At 41.2% G+C, this 16,522-nt stretch overlaps 1 protein-coding gene across 16 annotated transcripts in view; it reads left to right on the forward strand.

Annotated features, from left to right (window-relative positions):
* LOC120093063 (sperm motility kinase-like) overlaps nucleotides 1–16,522 on the forward strand; it is a 126,964-nt gene that overhangs the window by 98,464 nt on the left and 11,978 nt on the right. For 6 of the 16 annotated variants that reach the window (XM_063275879.1, XM_063275876.1, XM_039095142.2 and 3 more), the window contains one exon: nucleotides 1,065–1,703. The exons of 6 other annotated variants lie outside the window; for them this stretch is intronic. In XM_063275879.1, the coding sequence (XP_063131949.1) occupies nucleotides 1,573–1,703 (131 nt within the window). In that variant the 5' untranslated portion in view covers nucleotides 1,065–1,572. Of the gene's footprint in view, nucleotides 1–1,064; nucleotides 1,704–12,038; nucleotides 12,167–16,522 lie in introns of those variants that run through there. 4 more of the 16 variants (XM_063275872.1, XM_063275873.1, XM_063275881.1 and 1 more) reach the window with 3 other exon arrangements.

Here is a 16,522-nt window from a genome sequence, read left to right on the forward strand (position 1 = left end):
CCCAAAGTGTGATGGTTAACCTCTTACCATCTTGATGAAACTTTGAGTCACCATGGAAACACACTGCTAAGTTTGCCTATGAAGATAGTTCCTGGACTATTTAATAAAGGAGAGAAGACCCACTCTGAAAGTGAATTGTACCGTCACATGGGCGGGGCTCTTAAACTGCATGAGCAGAAAAAGGTGACTGGGCACCATGGAGGGACGTTTTCAAATTCTTACTCATTTGTAGATAAGAATACAATTTAAGATGAGAACTATAGGAATGCAAAGATTATAAAGACTGAAAATATCAAAGTTTTAAATGAAAAGAGGACCAGTAAAAAAATCTCTTTGCTAATGACACTAGAGTTTGGACCAAAAAATGTCTTGGTAGTACTTTGTGTACCATAGGATTTTCTTCCTCCCAAGACTTGGACCTTAGAGCTGAGTAGGGTGGCTTCTTGTTCCAGTGTTGGCAGAATGTGTTCTGTGGCCATCAGAAGCTATCTTGCAAACACTTGAGGAAACTCTACAAGCATCCCAAGAAAGCAAAGCCAGCGATCTCTGGAGGCGTCAGGACAAGAGCGAATCTACCCTATCCCTCCACAGAGATCAATAACCTTCATTTTGCTAAGTTAGTTAAACCTGTGTTCCTGTTTCTTCCAGAATAAAGTTTTGATTCATATGTTTCCTATCATTCCCATGAAGTGTCTATGTATGACACAAACACTAGTAGTTTGTGGAATGACTTCATTTTAGTACATCTCAAATTGGTTTCTTGAGGTGACATTTTTCTTTTGTACATTTGAATTAAATTACTCATAAGGGAAATTAAACAAATATGGTGGCACAGTTAGTTTACAGATAGCACACAAAGATATTTTCAGACAAAACAATTTGAAATCAAGCAATAGTGGAAAAGGTTTTACTTGGTTTGGGCACTATAAGGTCAGTACAGGGGATGGGTCACTGACCATGTGCCTAGCAGGACCTCCAGAGATCTTTGGGGAAAATCTGGTTATAACCACTGTATTTCATTAACTCTAGTACAATGCATGTCAAGATATGTCTTTGTCTCCCAGGTCATCTTACTGTGAAGGAGCACATCCTGGGCACCATTCACAGTAATCTGAAGGACTCTGTCCCATCAGGAGAGACCAAAGCATTGCAACTCTCCAAGGTAACTGGGGAGTCAGGAGAAGGTGTGCTTCCAGGACTCTTCTGAAGCCGCCACTGCCCCAGTGGAGGTGGAAGTAAGCAGTTAGTGGCAAGTGGCTGAACATAGCAGGCAGCTAGGAACCAAGGACTTAATATCACGACTGCTGATATTCTACACATCATGTTCATACTGAGAAATAGACAATGAAGCCTTCTTTTTCCCACACCCTTTGCTTTACTTATGCAAAGATTAGGAACTTTTGCCTGGAGTGTTATGTGAACAAACACTGTGACACTAAATACCAGACTGTCTTAACAAGCCCACTCCAAGATCCTACTGTGTGCTAATTATTGTGCCAGGCATCTGGCTAGACAGGGATAAATGTGAATTCCAGGAAAACAGCAGGAATATTTAGTGGAGCACACTCGACAATGGCGATGCAGTGTACAGTACAGCAACTTGTGGGCCACTTCCTATCAAGTGTTCATAGCAGCATAATGGTGTCCTGTGCTCTCATGCGATGGGCAGAACAATCGACTCATTACAGCTTCATCAAAGACTGGTGAGTTATGCTTTTATACCACATGTAACCATGGCAACATAATCATCATGGGACCACTGTCATTTATGCTCTACCATTGACCAATATGTATGTGAAATAAAACTTTTAGTCTTTGTATTAAAGAAAGAATAATTTGAAGAAATTCTGCAGGCTAATTAAAAAAATCTCAATAGGATCTAACTTAGTGGTAGACCCTTCCTTAGCATGTGAGAAGCCCTGGATTAAATACAGAATATGAATATATATGTGTGTGTGTGTGTGTGTGTGTGTGTGTGTGTGTGTGTTTTAAACCTCATCATTCTAGTTTATAGTCTATTAATAGTTTAATATTTGCTTCCAGATTGTGATGATTATTAGTAGTGATTTAAGTGGTAGTCCAGACACGTAAGAAAAGGATATATACATGTATATAATTACTTGATATGAATTTAATATTATACCTTTTTAAACTGGAAAACACACTTGAATCACTTTTCTCCCTTCTCCTTCCTTAGTCATAAATTATCTTTGACATTTGACTCTGACACACCATGCCTTTCCTTCTTCTTTGAAAAGCATAGATAGCTCTCAGGCTTCACATAGCTGTGGTACAAAGCTAATGTCTGCCAAGGGCTTCGATTCTTGTCTAGAACATTATACACAGACGTGGGCATTACCTTTAGTCTCTAGAAAAGGAGAGGAAGGCAGCTCATTGCTATAGGCAGCCAAGATTTTCAGAACAATAAGTGGGTACTAAATGATTCCACAGTTTCTTAGACCACTAGATGGAAGGTCTGTGCTCTGACTGAGCTTTCTGAGTTTCTCCCCTCATGCTCTAGTGTGAACCCTGATCCCCCAACAGTCACTGGGTTATCAGGTTATCTGTATGTGGCAAATACACATCCAGATAGCTATTGTTGTTAATATAAGTCTCTGATGAAGGAGAAATGGATACCCTGGCATAGTCATAGCAGGACACTGAGGCCATAAGTGCTATTCGTCCTGGACCACGTTGAGACAGTGTAAACATTTGTCCAGCTTGTGTAACCAGCAAAGGTCAAACCTGGTGTGCCAATCAGGGTTCTGACCTAATTCAGTCTGCTTCATCTTCTGGGACTACCAAAGTATCAACATTAGAAAATGTGTATAGGTCTGATTTTAGTTCAGATTTTTGAAAAATGCCAACATGAACCATTGTCCACCAGCAAATCTAATGCAGGAAAGATAAAGCCCCAGTGGGTGCATGTGGCTTATATTTCCTAGAAGCTAAAACAGGGGGAATAACATTTATACCACTCCCGAGGATATACCCTGAAGAGATTCCAATGTATAACAAGAACACATGCTCCACTATGTTCACAGCAGCCTAATTTATAATAGCCAGAAGCTGAAAAGAACCCAGATGTCCTTCAACAGAGGAATGGATTCAGAAAATGTGGTACATCTACACAATGGAGTACTACTCAGCTATCAAAAACAATGACTTCATGAAATTCACAGGCAAATGGATGGAACTGGAAAATATCATCCTGAGTGAGGTAGTACAGTCACAAAAGAACACACATGGTATGCACTCACTGATAAGTGCATATTGGTCAAAAAGCTCAGAATATCCATGATAAAACTCACACATCACATGAAACTCAAGAAGAAGGAAGATCAAAGTTTAGATGCTTTCAGTCCTTAGAAGGGGGAACAAAATACTCCCAGAAGGAAATACTGAAACAATGTGTGGAACAGAGACTAAAGGAAAGTCCATCCAGAGGCTACCACATCTGGGAATCCACCCCACATACAGTCACTAAACCCAGACATTATTGTGAATGCCAAGAAGTGCATGCTGACAGGAGGCTGCTATAGCTCTCTCCTGAGAAGCTTTGCCAGAGCCTGACAAATACAGATGTGGATGCTCACAGTCAACCAACTATTGGACTGAGCATGAGGTCCCCAATGGAGGAGTTAGAGAAAGGTCTGAAGAAGCTGAAGAGGTTTGCAAACCCCATAGGAAGAACTATATCAACCAACCAGACACCCCAGAGCTCCCAGGGACTAAACCACCAACCAGAGTACACATGGAGCGAACCATGCCTCCAGCTGCGTGTGTGGCAGAGGATGGCCTTGTCAGTCATCAATGGGAGGAGAGGCCCTTGGCTTTGTGAAGTCTTGATGCCCCAGGGTAGGGGAATGCCAGGGTGGGAAGGTGGGAGCAAGTGGGTGGGTGGGGGAAGCCCCTCATAGAAGAACTGGGAGGGGGAACGGGATAGAGAGTTTCCACAGGGAAACTGGGAAACATCTGAAAAGTAAATAAAGAAAATATCAAATAAAAAAAAGAAATATAAATACAAAAAAAAAAGAAAAATGTAAATGCCAGGAACCTGCCCAATCTGTTTTTATATCAATCTAGGTACATCCAAAAAACATGGTCAGTTCTTAGATCAAAGACAAAGTAATGTGGCAAGGCATTAAAAAATTAGATCACAAAGTTTTGCATTAGCCAAAATGTAAATAATATTTTTTAAAAAAATTCATGTTTATTCTTTCATCCTTTTTACCTCTCCAGGTCTGCCCCCTCCCATACTTCCTCCCACTCCCCACATCTCCAAGAGAATGTCCCCACCCCAGCAGACCTCCCTCTTCCTTAGGCCTCAAGTCTCTTAAGGGTTAAGTGCATCTTCTCCCACTGTGGCCAGACCCGGCAGTCCCCTGCTGTATATGTGTCAGGGCCCTTGTATCAGCTGGTGTATGCTGCCTGGTTGGTGGCTCAGTGTCTGAGAGGTCTTCCTGGTCAGTTCCTGGGAGAGTTCCTGGTCAGTTGAGATTGCTAGTCTCCCCATGGGGCCACCCTCCTCCTCAGCTTCTTCCAGCTTTTCCCTAATTCAACCACAGAGGTCCCTGGCTTCCATCAGTTCTAATGTTGGTTGGGTGCTAGTATCTGCATTTGACTCTTTGAGCTTCTTTGGACTTCTCAGAGGGCAGCCATACTAGACTGCAGTTTGTGAGCAAACCACAGCATCAGTAACAGTGTCAGGGCCCTACCTTGAGCTGGATCCCAATTTGGGCCTGTCACTGGACCTACTTTCTCTCATGCTGTTCTCCATTTTTGTCCCTGCAGTTCCTTCAGACAGGAACAATTCTAGATCAGACCCTTTGACTGTAGGATGGCACCCCCATCCCTCCACTTGATGCCCTGTCTCTCTACTGGAGGTAGACTTTACAAGTTCCCCTCCCCACTGTAGAGCACTTCATCCAAGGTTCTTCCCTTTGAGTCCTGAGAATATCTCACCTCCCAGGTCTCTGGTATATTCTAGGATATACCATCTCCTATCTCCCGAGGTTGCCTGTTTACGTTCTTTAAGCTGACCCAAAGGGTTTCAGTCCTGCTCATCCAATACCTGATTAGGTTCCCCTTCATCTCCATGTCCTCTCTCCCACCCAGATCCCTCCCTCCCTATGCCCCCTATGACTATTTTCTTCTCCCTCCCAAATTGGACTAAGGCATCCTCAGTTCAATCCTTCGACTTGTTGCACTTCTTGAGTACTGGGGGTTGTGTCCTGGGTATTCTGTAATTATTTGGCTAATAGTCACTTATTGGTGAGAACATACCATGTATGTCCTTTTGTGTCTGAGTTACCTCACTCAGGATATTTTCTAGTTCCATTCATTTGCAAAACTCATGGTGTCCTCATTCTTTTTTTATCATATTCTTTTTTAATTAGATATTTTATTATTTTCATTACAAATGTTATCCCCTCTCCCAGTTTCCCATCCATAAACCCCTTATGTTTTCCCCCTGCCCCTTCTTCTGTGAGGCTGTCCCCCACCCAATGGCCCACCCATTCCTGCCTTCCTGCCTTGACATTCCCCTACACTGGGGGTCCAGCCTTGGCAGGACCAAGGGCTTCTCCTCCCATTGGTTCCCAACAAGGCCATCCTCTTCTCCATATACAGCTGGAGCCATGGGTCTGTCCATGAGTTCTCTTTGGGTGCTGGTTTAGTCCCCGAGAGCTCTGGTTGGTTGGTATTGTTGTTCTTACAGGGTTTCAAACCCTTCAGCTCTTTAAATCCATTCTCCAACTCCTCCAATAGGGACCCCATTCTCAGTTGAATGACTGGCTGCGAACATTCTCCTCCATACTTATCATGCTCTGGCAGAGCCTCTCAGGAGACAGCTATATCAGGCTGCTGACAGCATGCACTTCTTGGCATCAGCAATATTGTCTGGGTTTGGTGGCTGTTTGTATATGGGCTAGATGCCCAGGTGGGACAGGCTCTGAATGGCCATTCCTTCAGTCTCTGCTCCAAACTTTGTCTCCATATCTCCTATGACTTTTTCTGTTCCCCCTTTTAAGAAGGACTGAAGCATCCACACTTTGGTCGACCTTCTTCTTGAGCTTCATGTGCTCTGTGGATGGTATCTTTGGTAATCTGAACATTGGAGCTAATATCCACTTGTCATTGAGTGCATACCATGTGTGGGTTTTTTTGTGATTACATTACCTCACTCAGGATGATATTTTCTAGTTCCATCCATTTGCCTATGAAATTCATAAAGTCATTGTTTTTGATAGCTGAGTAATATTCCATTGTGTAGATGAACCACATTTTCTGAATGCATTCCTCTGTTGAAGGGCATCTGTGCTCTTTCCAGCTTATGGCTATTATAAATAAGGCTGCTATGAACATAGTGGAGCATGTGTCTTTGTTATATGTTGGGGCATCTTTTGGGTATATGCCCAGAACTGATATAGCTGGTTCCTCAGGTAGTACTATGTCCAATTTTCTGAGGAACCTCCAGACTGATTTCAAGAGTGGTTGTACCAGTCTGCAATCCCACCAAAGTGGAGGAGTGTTCCTCTTTCTCCACATCCTTGCCAGCATCTGTTGTCACCTGAGTTTTTGATCTTAGCCATTCTCACTGGTGTGAGGTGAAATCTCAGGGTTGTTTTGAGTTGCATTTCCCTGAGGACTAATGGTAAAGAACATTTCTTTAGGTATTTCTCAGTCATTAGATATTCTTCAGCTGAGAATTCTTTGTTTAGGTATGTACTAGATGTCTTAATAGGGTTACTTGATTCTCTGGACTCTAACTTCTTGAGTTCTTCATATATATATTGGATATTAGAACATTAGAACTCTCATATGTAGGATTGATAAAGATATTTTCCCAATCTGTTGGTTGCTATTCTGTACTATTGATAATGTCCTTTACCTTAAAGGATCTTTGCAATTTTATGAGGTTCCTTTTGTCTATTGTTGATCTTAGAGCATAAGCCATTGGTGTTCTGTTCAGAAAATTTTCCCCATTGCCCATGTTATCAAGGCTCTTGCCCATGTTTCTTCTGTTAGTTTGAGTGTATCTGGTTTTATGTGGAGGTCCTTGATCCATGAGGACTTGAGAATTGTACAGGGCAATAAGAATGGGTCAATTGTCATTCTTCTACATGCTGACTTCCAGTTGAACCAGAATCATTTGTTGAAAATGCTATCTTTTTTCCACTGGATGGTTTAGCTCCTTTGTCAAAGATCAAGAAATCATAGGTGTGTGGGTTCATTTCTGGGTCTTCAGTTCTATTCCACTGATCTACCTGCCTGTCTCTGTACCAATACCATACAGTTTTTATCACTATGGCTCTGTAATACAGCTTGAGGTAAGGGATGGTGATTCCCCTAGAAGTTCATTGTTAAGGATAGATTTTGCTATCCTAGGATTTTTGTTATTCCAAATGCAAATTTTTCTCTTACTAATATGAATATTTGCACTGGAATTTTGAATGGGGATTACATTGAATCTGCAGATTCCTTTTGGCAAAATGGCCATTTTTGCAATATTAATCCTGCCAATCCATGAGGATAGGAGATCTCTCCATCTTCTGATATCTTCGATTTCTTTCTTCAGAGATTTGAAGTTCTTATCATACAAAATTTTCATTTGCTTGGTTAGAGCAAAACTGAGGTATTTTATATAATTTGTGACAATTGTGAAGGTTATCATTTCCCTAATTTCTTTCTCAGCCTGTTATCCTTTGAGTAGAGGAAGGCTAGTGGTTTGTTTGAGTTAATTTTATATTGAGCCATTGTGCTGAAGTTGTTTATAGTTCTCTGGTGGAATTTTTGGGGTCACTTAAGTATACTATCATATTATCTACAAATACTGATATTTTGATTTCTTCCTTTCCAATTTGTATCCCTTTGAACTCCTTTTGTTGTCTGATTGCTCTAGCTATGAGTTTGAGTACTATATTGAATAGGTAGGAAGAGAGTGGGCAGCATCGTCTAGTCCCAGATTTTAGTGAGATTGCTTCAAGTTTCTCTCCATTTAATTTGATATTGGCTACTAGTTTGCTGTATATTGCTTTTACTGTGTTTAAGTATGGGCCTTGAACTACTGATCTTTCCAAGACTTTTAACATGAAGGTGTGTTGAATTTTGTCAAATGGTTTCTCAGCATCTAATGAGATGATCCTGTAGTTTGTTTTGTTGAGTTTCTTTATATTGTAGATTAAGTTAATGGATTTCCATATATTGTACCATCCATGTATCCCTGGGATGAAGTCTACTTGGTCATGATGGTTGATCATTTTGATGTATTTGTTCTTGGATTCAGTTGGTGAGAATTTTATTAAGTTTTTTGGCATTGATATTCATAAGGGAAATTGGTCTGAAGTTCTCTTTCTTTGTTGGATCCTTGTGTGGTTTAGGGATAAGAGTGATTGTGGCTTCGTAGAAGGAATTAGCTTGTATTCCTTCTGTTTCAATTTTGTGAAATAGTTTGGACACTATTGATATTAGGTCTTCTATGAAGGTCTGAGAGAATTCTCCACTAAACCTATCTGGTCCTCGGCTTATTTTCACTGGGAGACTTTTAATAACTGCTTCTATTTCTTTAGGAGTTATGGGATTGTTTAGATGGTTTATCTGACCCTGATTTAACGTTGTTGCATAGTATGAGTCTAGAAAATTGTGCATTTCATCCAGATTTTCCAATTTTGTTGAACATAGGCTTTTGTAGTAGGATCTGATGATATTTTGAATTTCCTCACATTCTGTTGTTATGTCTACTTTTCATTCTGGTTTTGTTGATTTGGATACTCTCTCTGTGCCCTCTCGTTAGTCTAGCTAAGGGTTTATCAATCTGGTTGATTTTCTCTAAGAACCAGTCTTCAATTTTGTTGATTCTTTGTATAGTTCTTTTTGGTTCTATTTGGTTCATTTCAGCCCTAAGTTTGATTATTTCCTGCCTTCCACTCCTCTTGGGTGTATTTGCTTCTTTTTCTTCCAGAGCTTTTAGGTATGCTGTGAAGCTGCTAGTGCATACTGTCTACTGTTTCTTTTTGGAAGCATGCAGGGCTATGAGTTTTCCTTTAAGCACGGTTTTCTTTGTGGTCCATAAGATTGGGTATATTGTGCTTTCATGTTCATCAAATTCTAAGAAGTCTTTAATATCTTTCTTTATTTCTTATTGGATAAAATTATCATTGAGTAGAGCATTGTTCAATTTTCATGTGTATGTGGGCTATCTGTGACTTTTATTGTCAGTGAAGACCAGTCTTAGTCTGTGGTGATCTGATAGGATGCAGAGGATTATTTCCATCTTCTTGTATCTGTTGAGGTTTGTTTTGTGACTGATTATATGGTCAGTTATGGAGAACGTACCATGAGGTTTTGAGAAGAAGGTATATTGTTTTGGTTTACGATAAAATATTCGATCTCCTTCTTACTTCTGCATATTCCTAATCAATTTCTTTTACTGCAGGCCCATTCTGCCACCTATGTGTCAACACGTGAGAGTCAATATCTGTGTAGGACTTACTTCTTAGGGTGATTTCCAGATCCATGTTCATCTCCTTGCCCCCTTGTAGCAGGACAGTATTTGTGATGCAATTTACAAGCATTTAGGACCTAACTCAAATAGCCCTGGGTCCCTTGCCCAATGGTTGGTTTCAGAAAACAAAGCAAACCAAGTCAGAAAACAGTGTTCTCTGTCCTCCTAATTATTCAAGAAATATGCCAAACTAACTTCCCAGGAGACAAGGCCAGATCATATTTCCTAGTGCTTATAGAAAGGACCCCATTCACTCTCAGACAAGATACTATCTCTCTCAGAATTCACCTGCTGTGTGTCTGCCTAAAGTGTCTATTAGCCCTTAAAACATTCATATCAATTATCTTCAGGCAAATATCATACCCTGCTACTGGAGCTTCCTCATCTAAGTATGACAACTTTAGTAACTGGTGTATCCTGAGAACTTATATAAGGCCTTTCTACTTTGTCTTTGAGATCCTGCTTGATGTCTGTCAGTGGGACTGTAATGACTTTCCTCAGGCACCGCACATCTAATAGTAACCAGCACTAGTATGTGGCACTTGATGTTGGAAAATGTGTCCTTCCAAATCTATGTTGAGTCTTCAGTTCTATTTGGGGCCTTTGTGGTGCCAACCAAGGGGGTTCAGCATCATGACAGAATGTGTCCCCTATAGAAAATGGCCCGACACCAAACCCTGACACTATTGCAGATGCCATGTTTGTTTACAGACATGGGTCTGATTTGGCTGCCCTCTGAGGGGATATACAATCACCTGACACAGATGCAGACACAGCAAACATTGGACTGAGCTAGGGGACCTCTATGGATTGGACTGAGCTAGGGGACCTCTATGGAAGAGTTAGGGGAAGGACTGAAGGAGCTGAAGGGGATTTCAAAACTATAGGAGGAACAACAGTATCAACTACCACAAATAGGGACTAAGGCAAAAACGATGAGCTTACATGATCTGGTCCTCACTACATGTGTAGCAGAAGACGGTTTTGTCTGGCCTCAGTGGTAGGGTATGTGGTTGATCCTGTGGAGGCTTGATGCCCTGAGAAAGGAGAAAGCTAAAGCAGGAGGGATGTTAAATCTTAACCCTAACACTAATACTAATGCTAACTATAACCCTCTTAGACGGGGGAGGGAGTGGAAGAATTTTTACATTATACATACATATATAGTATGTATATCATTTTTCATATATACATATATATATGAAAAACAGAGAATTGAAAGAGAGATTAGCCTTTCCCAGGACCGTGTAAGAAATCACAACAAAATTGCATGTTAGAGCAAGAAAGCAGTTCTCATATATCCTGGCACTTAATATAGATCAAACATACTGAAAATCCTGTTTTTGACTTACCAATCTCCAGATGGAAAAGAATTCAATTACTTTTGTTGATAAATTTCCCAGTCCAAGGCAATTTGTTATAGATCAGGATGAGATTTGACATTTGAAGACTGTCTGCCTCCCATGCCTACAGCTTTTGCTGTATGTAGGATTCTAGGCTGACCTTCTTTCTTGATCATCCTGTAAATGACTGCCTTCTGTCTCCTGGGCTTCTCTGTCTCTGATTAGAAATCGAATGCGTCTTTAGAGTAGGATATAACAAAACTCCATTTGTCACAGACCCACATACTTTAGAAACTTGTCCTAGGGTATTTGAGGAAGGGTATTTTGTCACAGAAGGACAATGACAGGGGCATACTTTAGACACCAAGTATAGCCAAAGGAATGACTACTTGAACATTGATGTGTAACAGCCAGTTGATAGCACAGTGATTTTGGTGCTATTGACAAAGGACATTGGAGCATCCTCTAGGTTCCCTTGCTTACTGGTAAATATTAGAGTCTATACCCAGTGAAGCATAAAGCTTTGGGGCCTGTATTATCATTATCCATATTGCTGTTTCTATATCCTTTAAAGTGGAGACAGTCTTTGCTGTGGTCTGCATTTAAAAAAAAATTGCCTATAAAATTGTGTCTGATCACGTGGTATCTAGCTGGTGATACTGTCATGGGAAGCTTTTAGGAGATGGGCCCTTGGTCTAGGAAGCAGTGTTATGACCTGGCATTGGACATGGATTGACCAGCAGTACAGGATGAACAGCCACATGTTAGCACTGTATACCATGCTTTCCGTGTTCCCTAACGTGTGAGCCAAAATGAGCCATTACATTGCTCCTGGTTAGGCACTTGGTAGCAGTAACTGCAGAGTAGCTAATACAGTCCTCTGAGGCAGGAGAGTGCCCATCCCTCATTGGTCCATGTCTTGCTCTGACCTCACAAAGAACCATTGTGACAGTCGGCAGCCACCTACCTATATAATGCACTGCCCAAGGCTGGTTGCTGTCCTTCTAGTGCGGAGAGCGGGTTGGTGGTTACTTGTGAGGCTTGGACTTTGGTGAAAATTTTGGACTTGGATACTGGTGAATGTTTTGGACTTGGATTTTGGCAAAGGTTTGGACTCGGATACTGGTGAACATTTTGGACTCGGATTCTGGCAAAGGTTTGGACTCGGATACTGGTGAAGGTTTTGGACTCGGATTCTGGCAAAGGTTTGGACTCGGATACTGGTGAACGTTTTGGGCTTGGATTCTGGCAACGGTTTGGACTCGGATACTGGTGAACGTTTTGGACTCGGATTCTGGTTACATTTGGATTTGCCCGGGTAAGCCCCTTATCTGTTACTTCTTGAGGTTTGCTGGTACTGGTTTTTGTTTTTCATTTTACTTTCTTTAATTTGTCTTTGATTTTAGACATTCATTTTTGCATAATTTCATTTCTTCATTAATTATCTTCAATTTGTCCTTTTCTGCGTACACATTTTCATTGCCTTTCATTTACTTTTTAGAGTTTGTTAATAAACATTAAAGATATATAGTAAGACATTTCAGCAAAACATTATTGTATATGCACATAATGTACTTTGATAATATTCAGCTACTCTGACAACGGGTACCCCTACCTCCTTCTTTCTCCTTCACATTCCTAATCAACTCCTCTTACTGTAGGCCCCTTCCCATACCTAGGCTTCACCACTTGGGTGTCAATATCTGTGTGGGACTTGATTGCTAGGGTGATTTCCAGATCCATGTTCATCTCCTTGCCCCCTTGAAGCAGGACAGTATTTGTGATGCAATTTACAAGCATTTAGGACCTAACTCAAACAGCCCTGGGTCCCTTGCCCAATGGTTGGTTTCAGAAAACAAAGCAAACCAAGTCAGAAAACAGTGTTCTCTGTCCTCCTAATTATTCAAGAAATATGCCAAACTAACTTCCCAGGAGACAAGGCCAGATCATATTTCCTAGTGCTTATAGAAAGGACCCCATTCACTCTCAGACAAGATACTATCTCTCTCAGAATTCACCTGCTGTGTGTCTGCCTAAAGTGTCTATTAGCCCTTAAAACATTCATATCAATTATCTTCAGGCAAATATCATACCCTGCTACTGGAGCTTCCTCATCTAAGTATGACAACTTTAGTAACTGGTGTATCCTGAGAACTTATATAAGGCCTTTCTTCTTTGTCTTTGAGATCCTGCTTGATGTCTGTCAGTGGGACTGTAATGACTTTCCTCAGGCACCGCACATCTAATAGTAACCAGCTCTAGTATGTGGCACTTGATGTTGGAACATGTGTCCCTCCAAATCTATGTTGAGTCTTCAGTTCTATTTGGGGTCTTTGTGGTGCCAACCAAGGGGGTTCAGCATCATGACAGAATGTGTCCCCTATAGAAAATGGCCCGACACCAAACCCTGACACTATTGCAGATGCCATGTTTGTTTACAGACATGGGTCTGATTTGGCTGCCCTCTGAGGGGATATACAATCACCTGACACAGATGCAGACACAGCAAACATTGGACTGAGCTAGGGGACCTCTATGGAAGAGTTAGGGGAAGGACTGAAGGAGCTGAAGGGGATTTCAAAACTATAGGAGGAACAACAGTATCAACTACCACAAATAGGGACTAAGGCAAAAACGATGAGCTTACATGATCTGGTCCTCACTACATGTGTAGCAGAAGACGGTTTTGTCTGGCCTCAGTGGTAGGGTATGTGGTTGATCCTGTGGAGGCTTGATGCCCTGAGAAAGGAGAAAGCTAAAGCAGGAGGGATGTTAAATCTTAACCCTAACACTAATACTAATGCTAACTATAACCCTCTTAGACGGGGGAGGGAGTGGAAGAATTTTTACATTATACATACATATATAGTATGTATATCATTTTTCATATATATATATATATATATATATATATATGAAAAACAGAGAATTGAAAGAGAGATTAGCCTTTCCCAGGACCGTGTAAGAAATCACAACAAAATTGCATGTTAGAGCAAGAAAGCAGTTCTCATATATCCTGGCACTTAATATAGATCAAACATACTGAAAATCCTGCTTTTGACTTACCAATCTCCAGATGGAAAAGAATTCAATTACTTTTGTTGATAAATTTCCCAGTCCAAGGCAATTTGTTATAGATCAGGATGAGATTTGACATTTGAAGACTGTCTGCCTCCCATGCCTACAGCTTTTGCTGTATGTAGGATTCTAGGCTGACCTTCTTTCTTGATCATCCTGTAAATGACTGCCTTCTGTCTCCTGGGCTTCTCTGTCTCTGATTAGAAATCGAATGCGTCTTTAGAGTAGGATATAACAAAACTCCATTTGTCACAGACCCACATACTTTAGAAACTTGTCCTAGGGTATTTGAGAAAGGGTATTTTGTCACAGAAGGACAATGACAGGGGCATACTTTAGACACCAAGTATAGCCAAAGGAATGACTACTTGAACATTGATGTGTAACAGCCAGTTGATAGCACAGTGATTTTGGTGCTATTGACAAAGGACATTGGAGCATCCTCTAGGTCCCCTTGCTTACTGGTAAATATTAGAGTCTATACCCAGTGAAGCATAAAGCTTTGGGGCCTGTATTATCATTATCCATATTGCTGTTTCTATATCCTTTAAAGTGGAGACAGTCTTTGCTGTGGTCTGCATTTAAAAAAAATTGCCTATAAAATTGTGTCTGATCACGTGGTATCTAGCTGGTGATACTGTCATGGGAAGCTTTTAGGAGATGGGCCCTTGGTCTAGGAAGCAGTGTTATGACCTGGCATTGGACATGGATTGACCAGCAGTACAGGATGAACAGCCACATGTTAGCACTGTATACCATGCTTTCCGTGTTCCCTAACGTGTGAGCCAAAATGAGCCATTACATTGCTCCTGGTTAGGCACTTGGTAGCAGTAACTGCAGAGTAGCTAATACAGTCCTCTGAGGCAGGAGAGTGCCCATCCCTCATTGGTCCATGTCTTGCTCTGACCTCACAAAGAACCATTGTGACAGTCGGCAGCCACCTATCTATATAATGCACTGCCCAAGGCTGGTTGCTGTCCTTCTAGTGCGGAGAGCGGGTTGGTGGTTACTTGTGAGGCTTGGACTTTGGTGAAAATTTTGGACTTGGATACTGGTGAATGTTTTGGACTTGGATTTTGGCAAAGGTTTGGACTCGGATACTGGTGAATGTTTTGGACTCGGATTCTGGCAAAGGTTTGGACTCGGATACTGGTGAAGGTTTTGGACTCGGATTCTGGCAAAGGTTTAGACTCGGATACTGGTGAACGTTTTGGGCTTGGATTCTGGCAACGGTTTGGACTCGGATACTGATGAACGTTTTGGACTCGGATTCTGGTTACATTTGGATTTGCCCGGGTAAGCCCCTTATCTGTTACTTCTTGAGGTTTGCTGGTACTGGTTTTTGTTTTTCATTTTACTTTCTTTAATTTGTCTTTGATTTTAGACATTCATTTTTGCATAATTTCATTTCTTCATTAATTATCTTCAATTTGTCCTTTTCTGCGTACACATTTTCATTGCCTTTCATTTACTTTTTAGAGTTTGTTAATAAACATTAAAGATATATAGTAAGACATTTCAGCAAAACATTATTGTATATGTACATAATGTACTTTGATAATATTCAGCTACTCTGACAACGGGTACCCCTACCTCCTTCTTTCTCCTTCACATTCCTAATCAACTCCTCTTACTGTAGGCCCCTTCCCATACCTAGGCTTCACCACTTGGGTGTCAATATCTGTGTGGGACTTGATTGCTAGGGTGATTTCCAGATCCATGTTCATCTCCTTGCCCCCTTGAAGCAGGACAGTATTTGTGATGCAATTTACAAGCATTTAGGACCTAACTCAAATAGCCCTGGGTCCCTTGCCCAATGGTTGGTTTCAGAAAACAAAGCAAACCAAGTCAGAAAACAGTGTTCTCTGTCCTCCTAATTATTCAAGAAATATGCCAAACTAACTTCCCAGGAGACAAGGCCAGATCATATTTCCTAGTGCTTATAAAAAGGACCCCATTCACTCTCAGACAAGATACTATCTCTCTCAGAATTCACCTGCTGTGTGTCTGCCTAAAGTGTCTATTAGCCCTTAAAACATTCATATCAATTATCTTCAGGCAAATATCATACCCTGCTACTGGAGCTTCCTCATCTAAGTATGACAACTTTAGTAACTGGTGTATCCTGAGAACTTATATAAGGCCTTTCTTCTTTGTCTTTGAGATCCTGCTTGATGTCTGTCAGTGGGACTGTAATGACTTTCCTCAGGCACCGCACATCTAATAGTAACCAGCTCTAGTATGTGGCACTTGATGTTGGAACATGTGTCCCTCCAAATCTATGTTGAGTCTTCAGTTCTATTTGGGGCCTTTGTGGTGCCAACCAAGGGGGTTCAGCATCATGACAGAATGTGTCCCCTATAGAAAATGGCCCGACACCAAACCCTGACACTATTGCAGATGCCATGTTTGTTTACAGACATGGGTCTGATTTGGCTGCCCTCTGAGGGGATATACAATCACCTGACACAGATGCAGACACAGCAAACATTGGACTGAGCTAGGGAACCTCTATGGAAGTGTTAGGGGAAGGACTGAAGGAGCTGAAGGGGATTTCAAAACCATAGGAAGAACAACAGTATCAACTACCAGACCC

This window comes from Rattus norvegicus, chromosome 16 (genome assembly GCF_036323735.1).
Source record: "Rattus norvegicus strain BN/NHsdMcwi chromosome 16, GRCr8, whole genome shotgun sequence".
NCBI classification, from domain to species: Eukaryota; Metazoa; Chordata; class Mammalia; order Rodentia; family Muridae; genus Rattus; species Rattus norvegicus.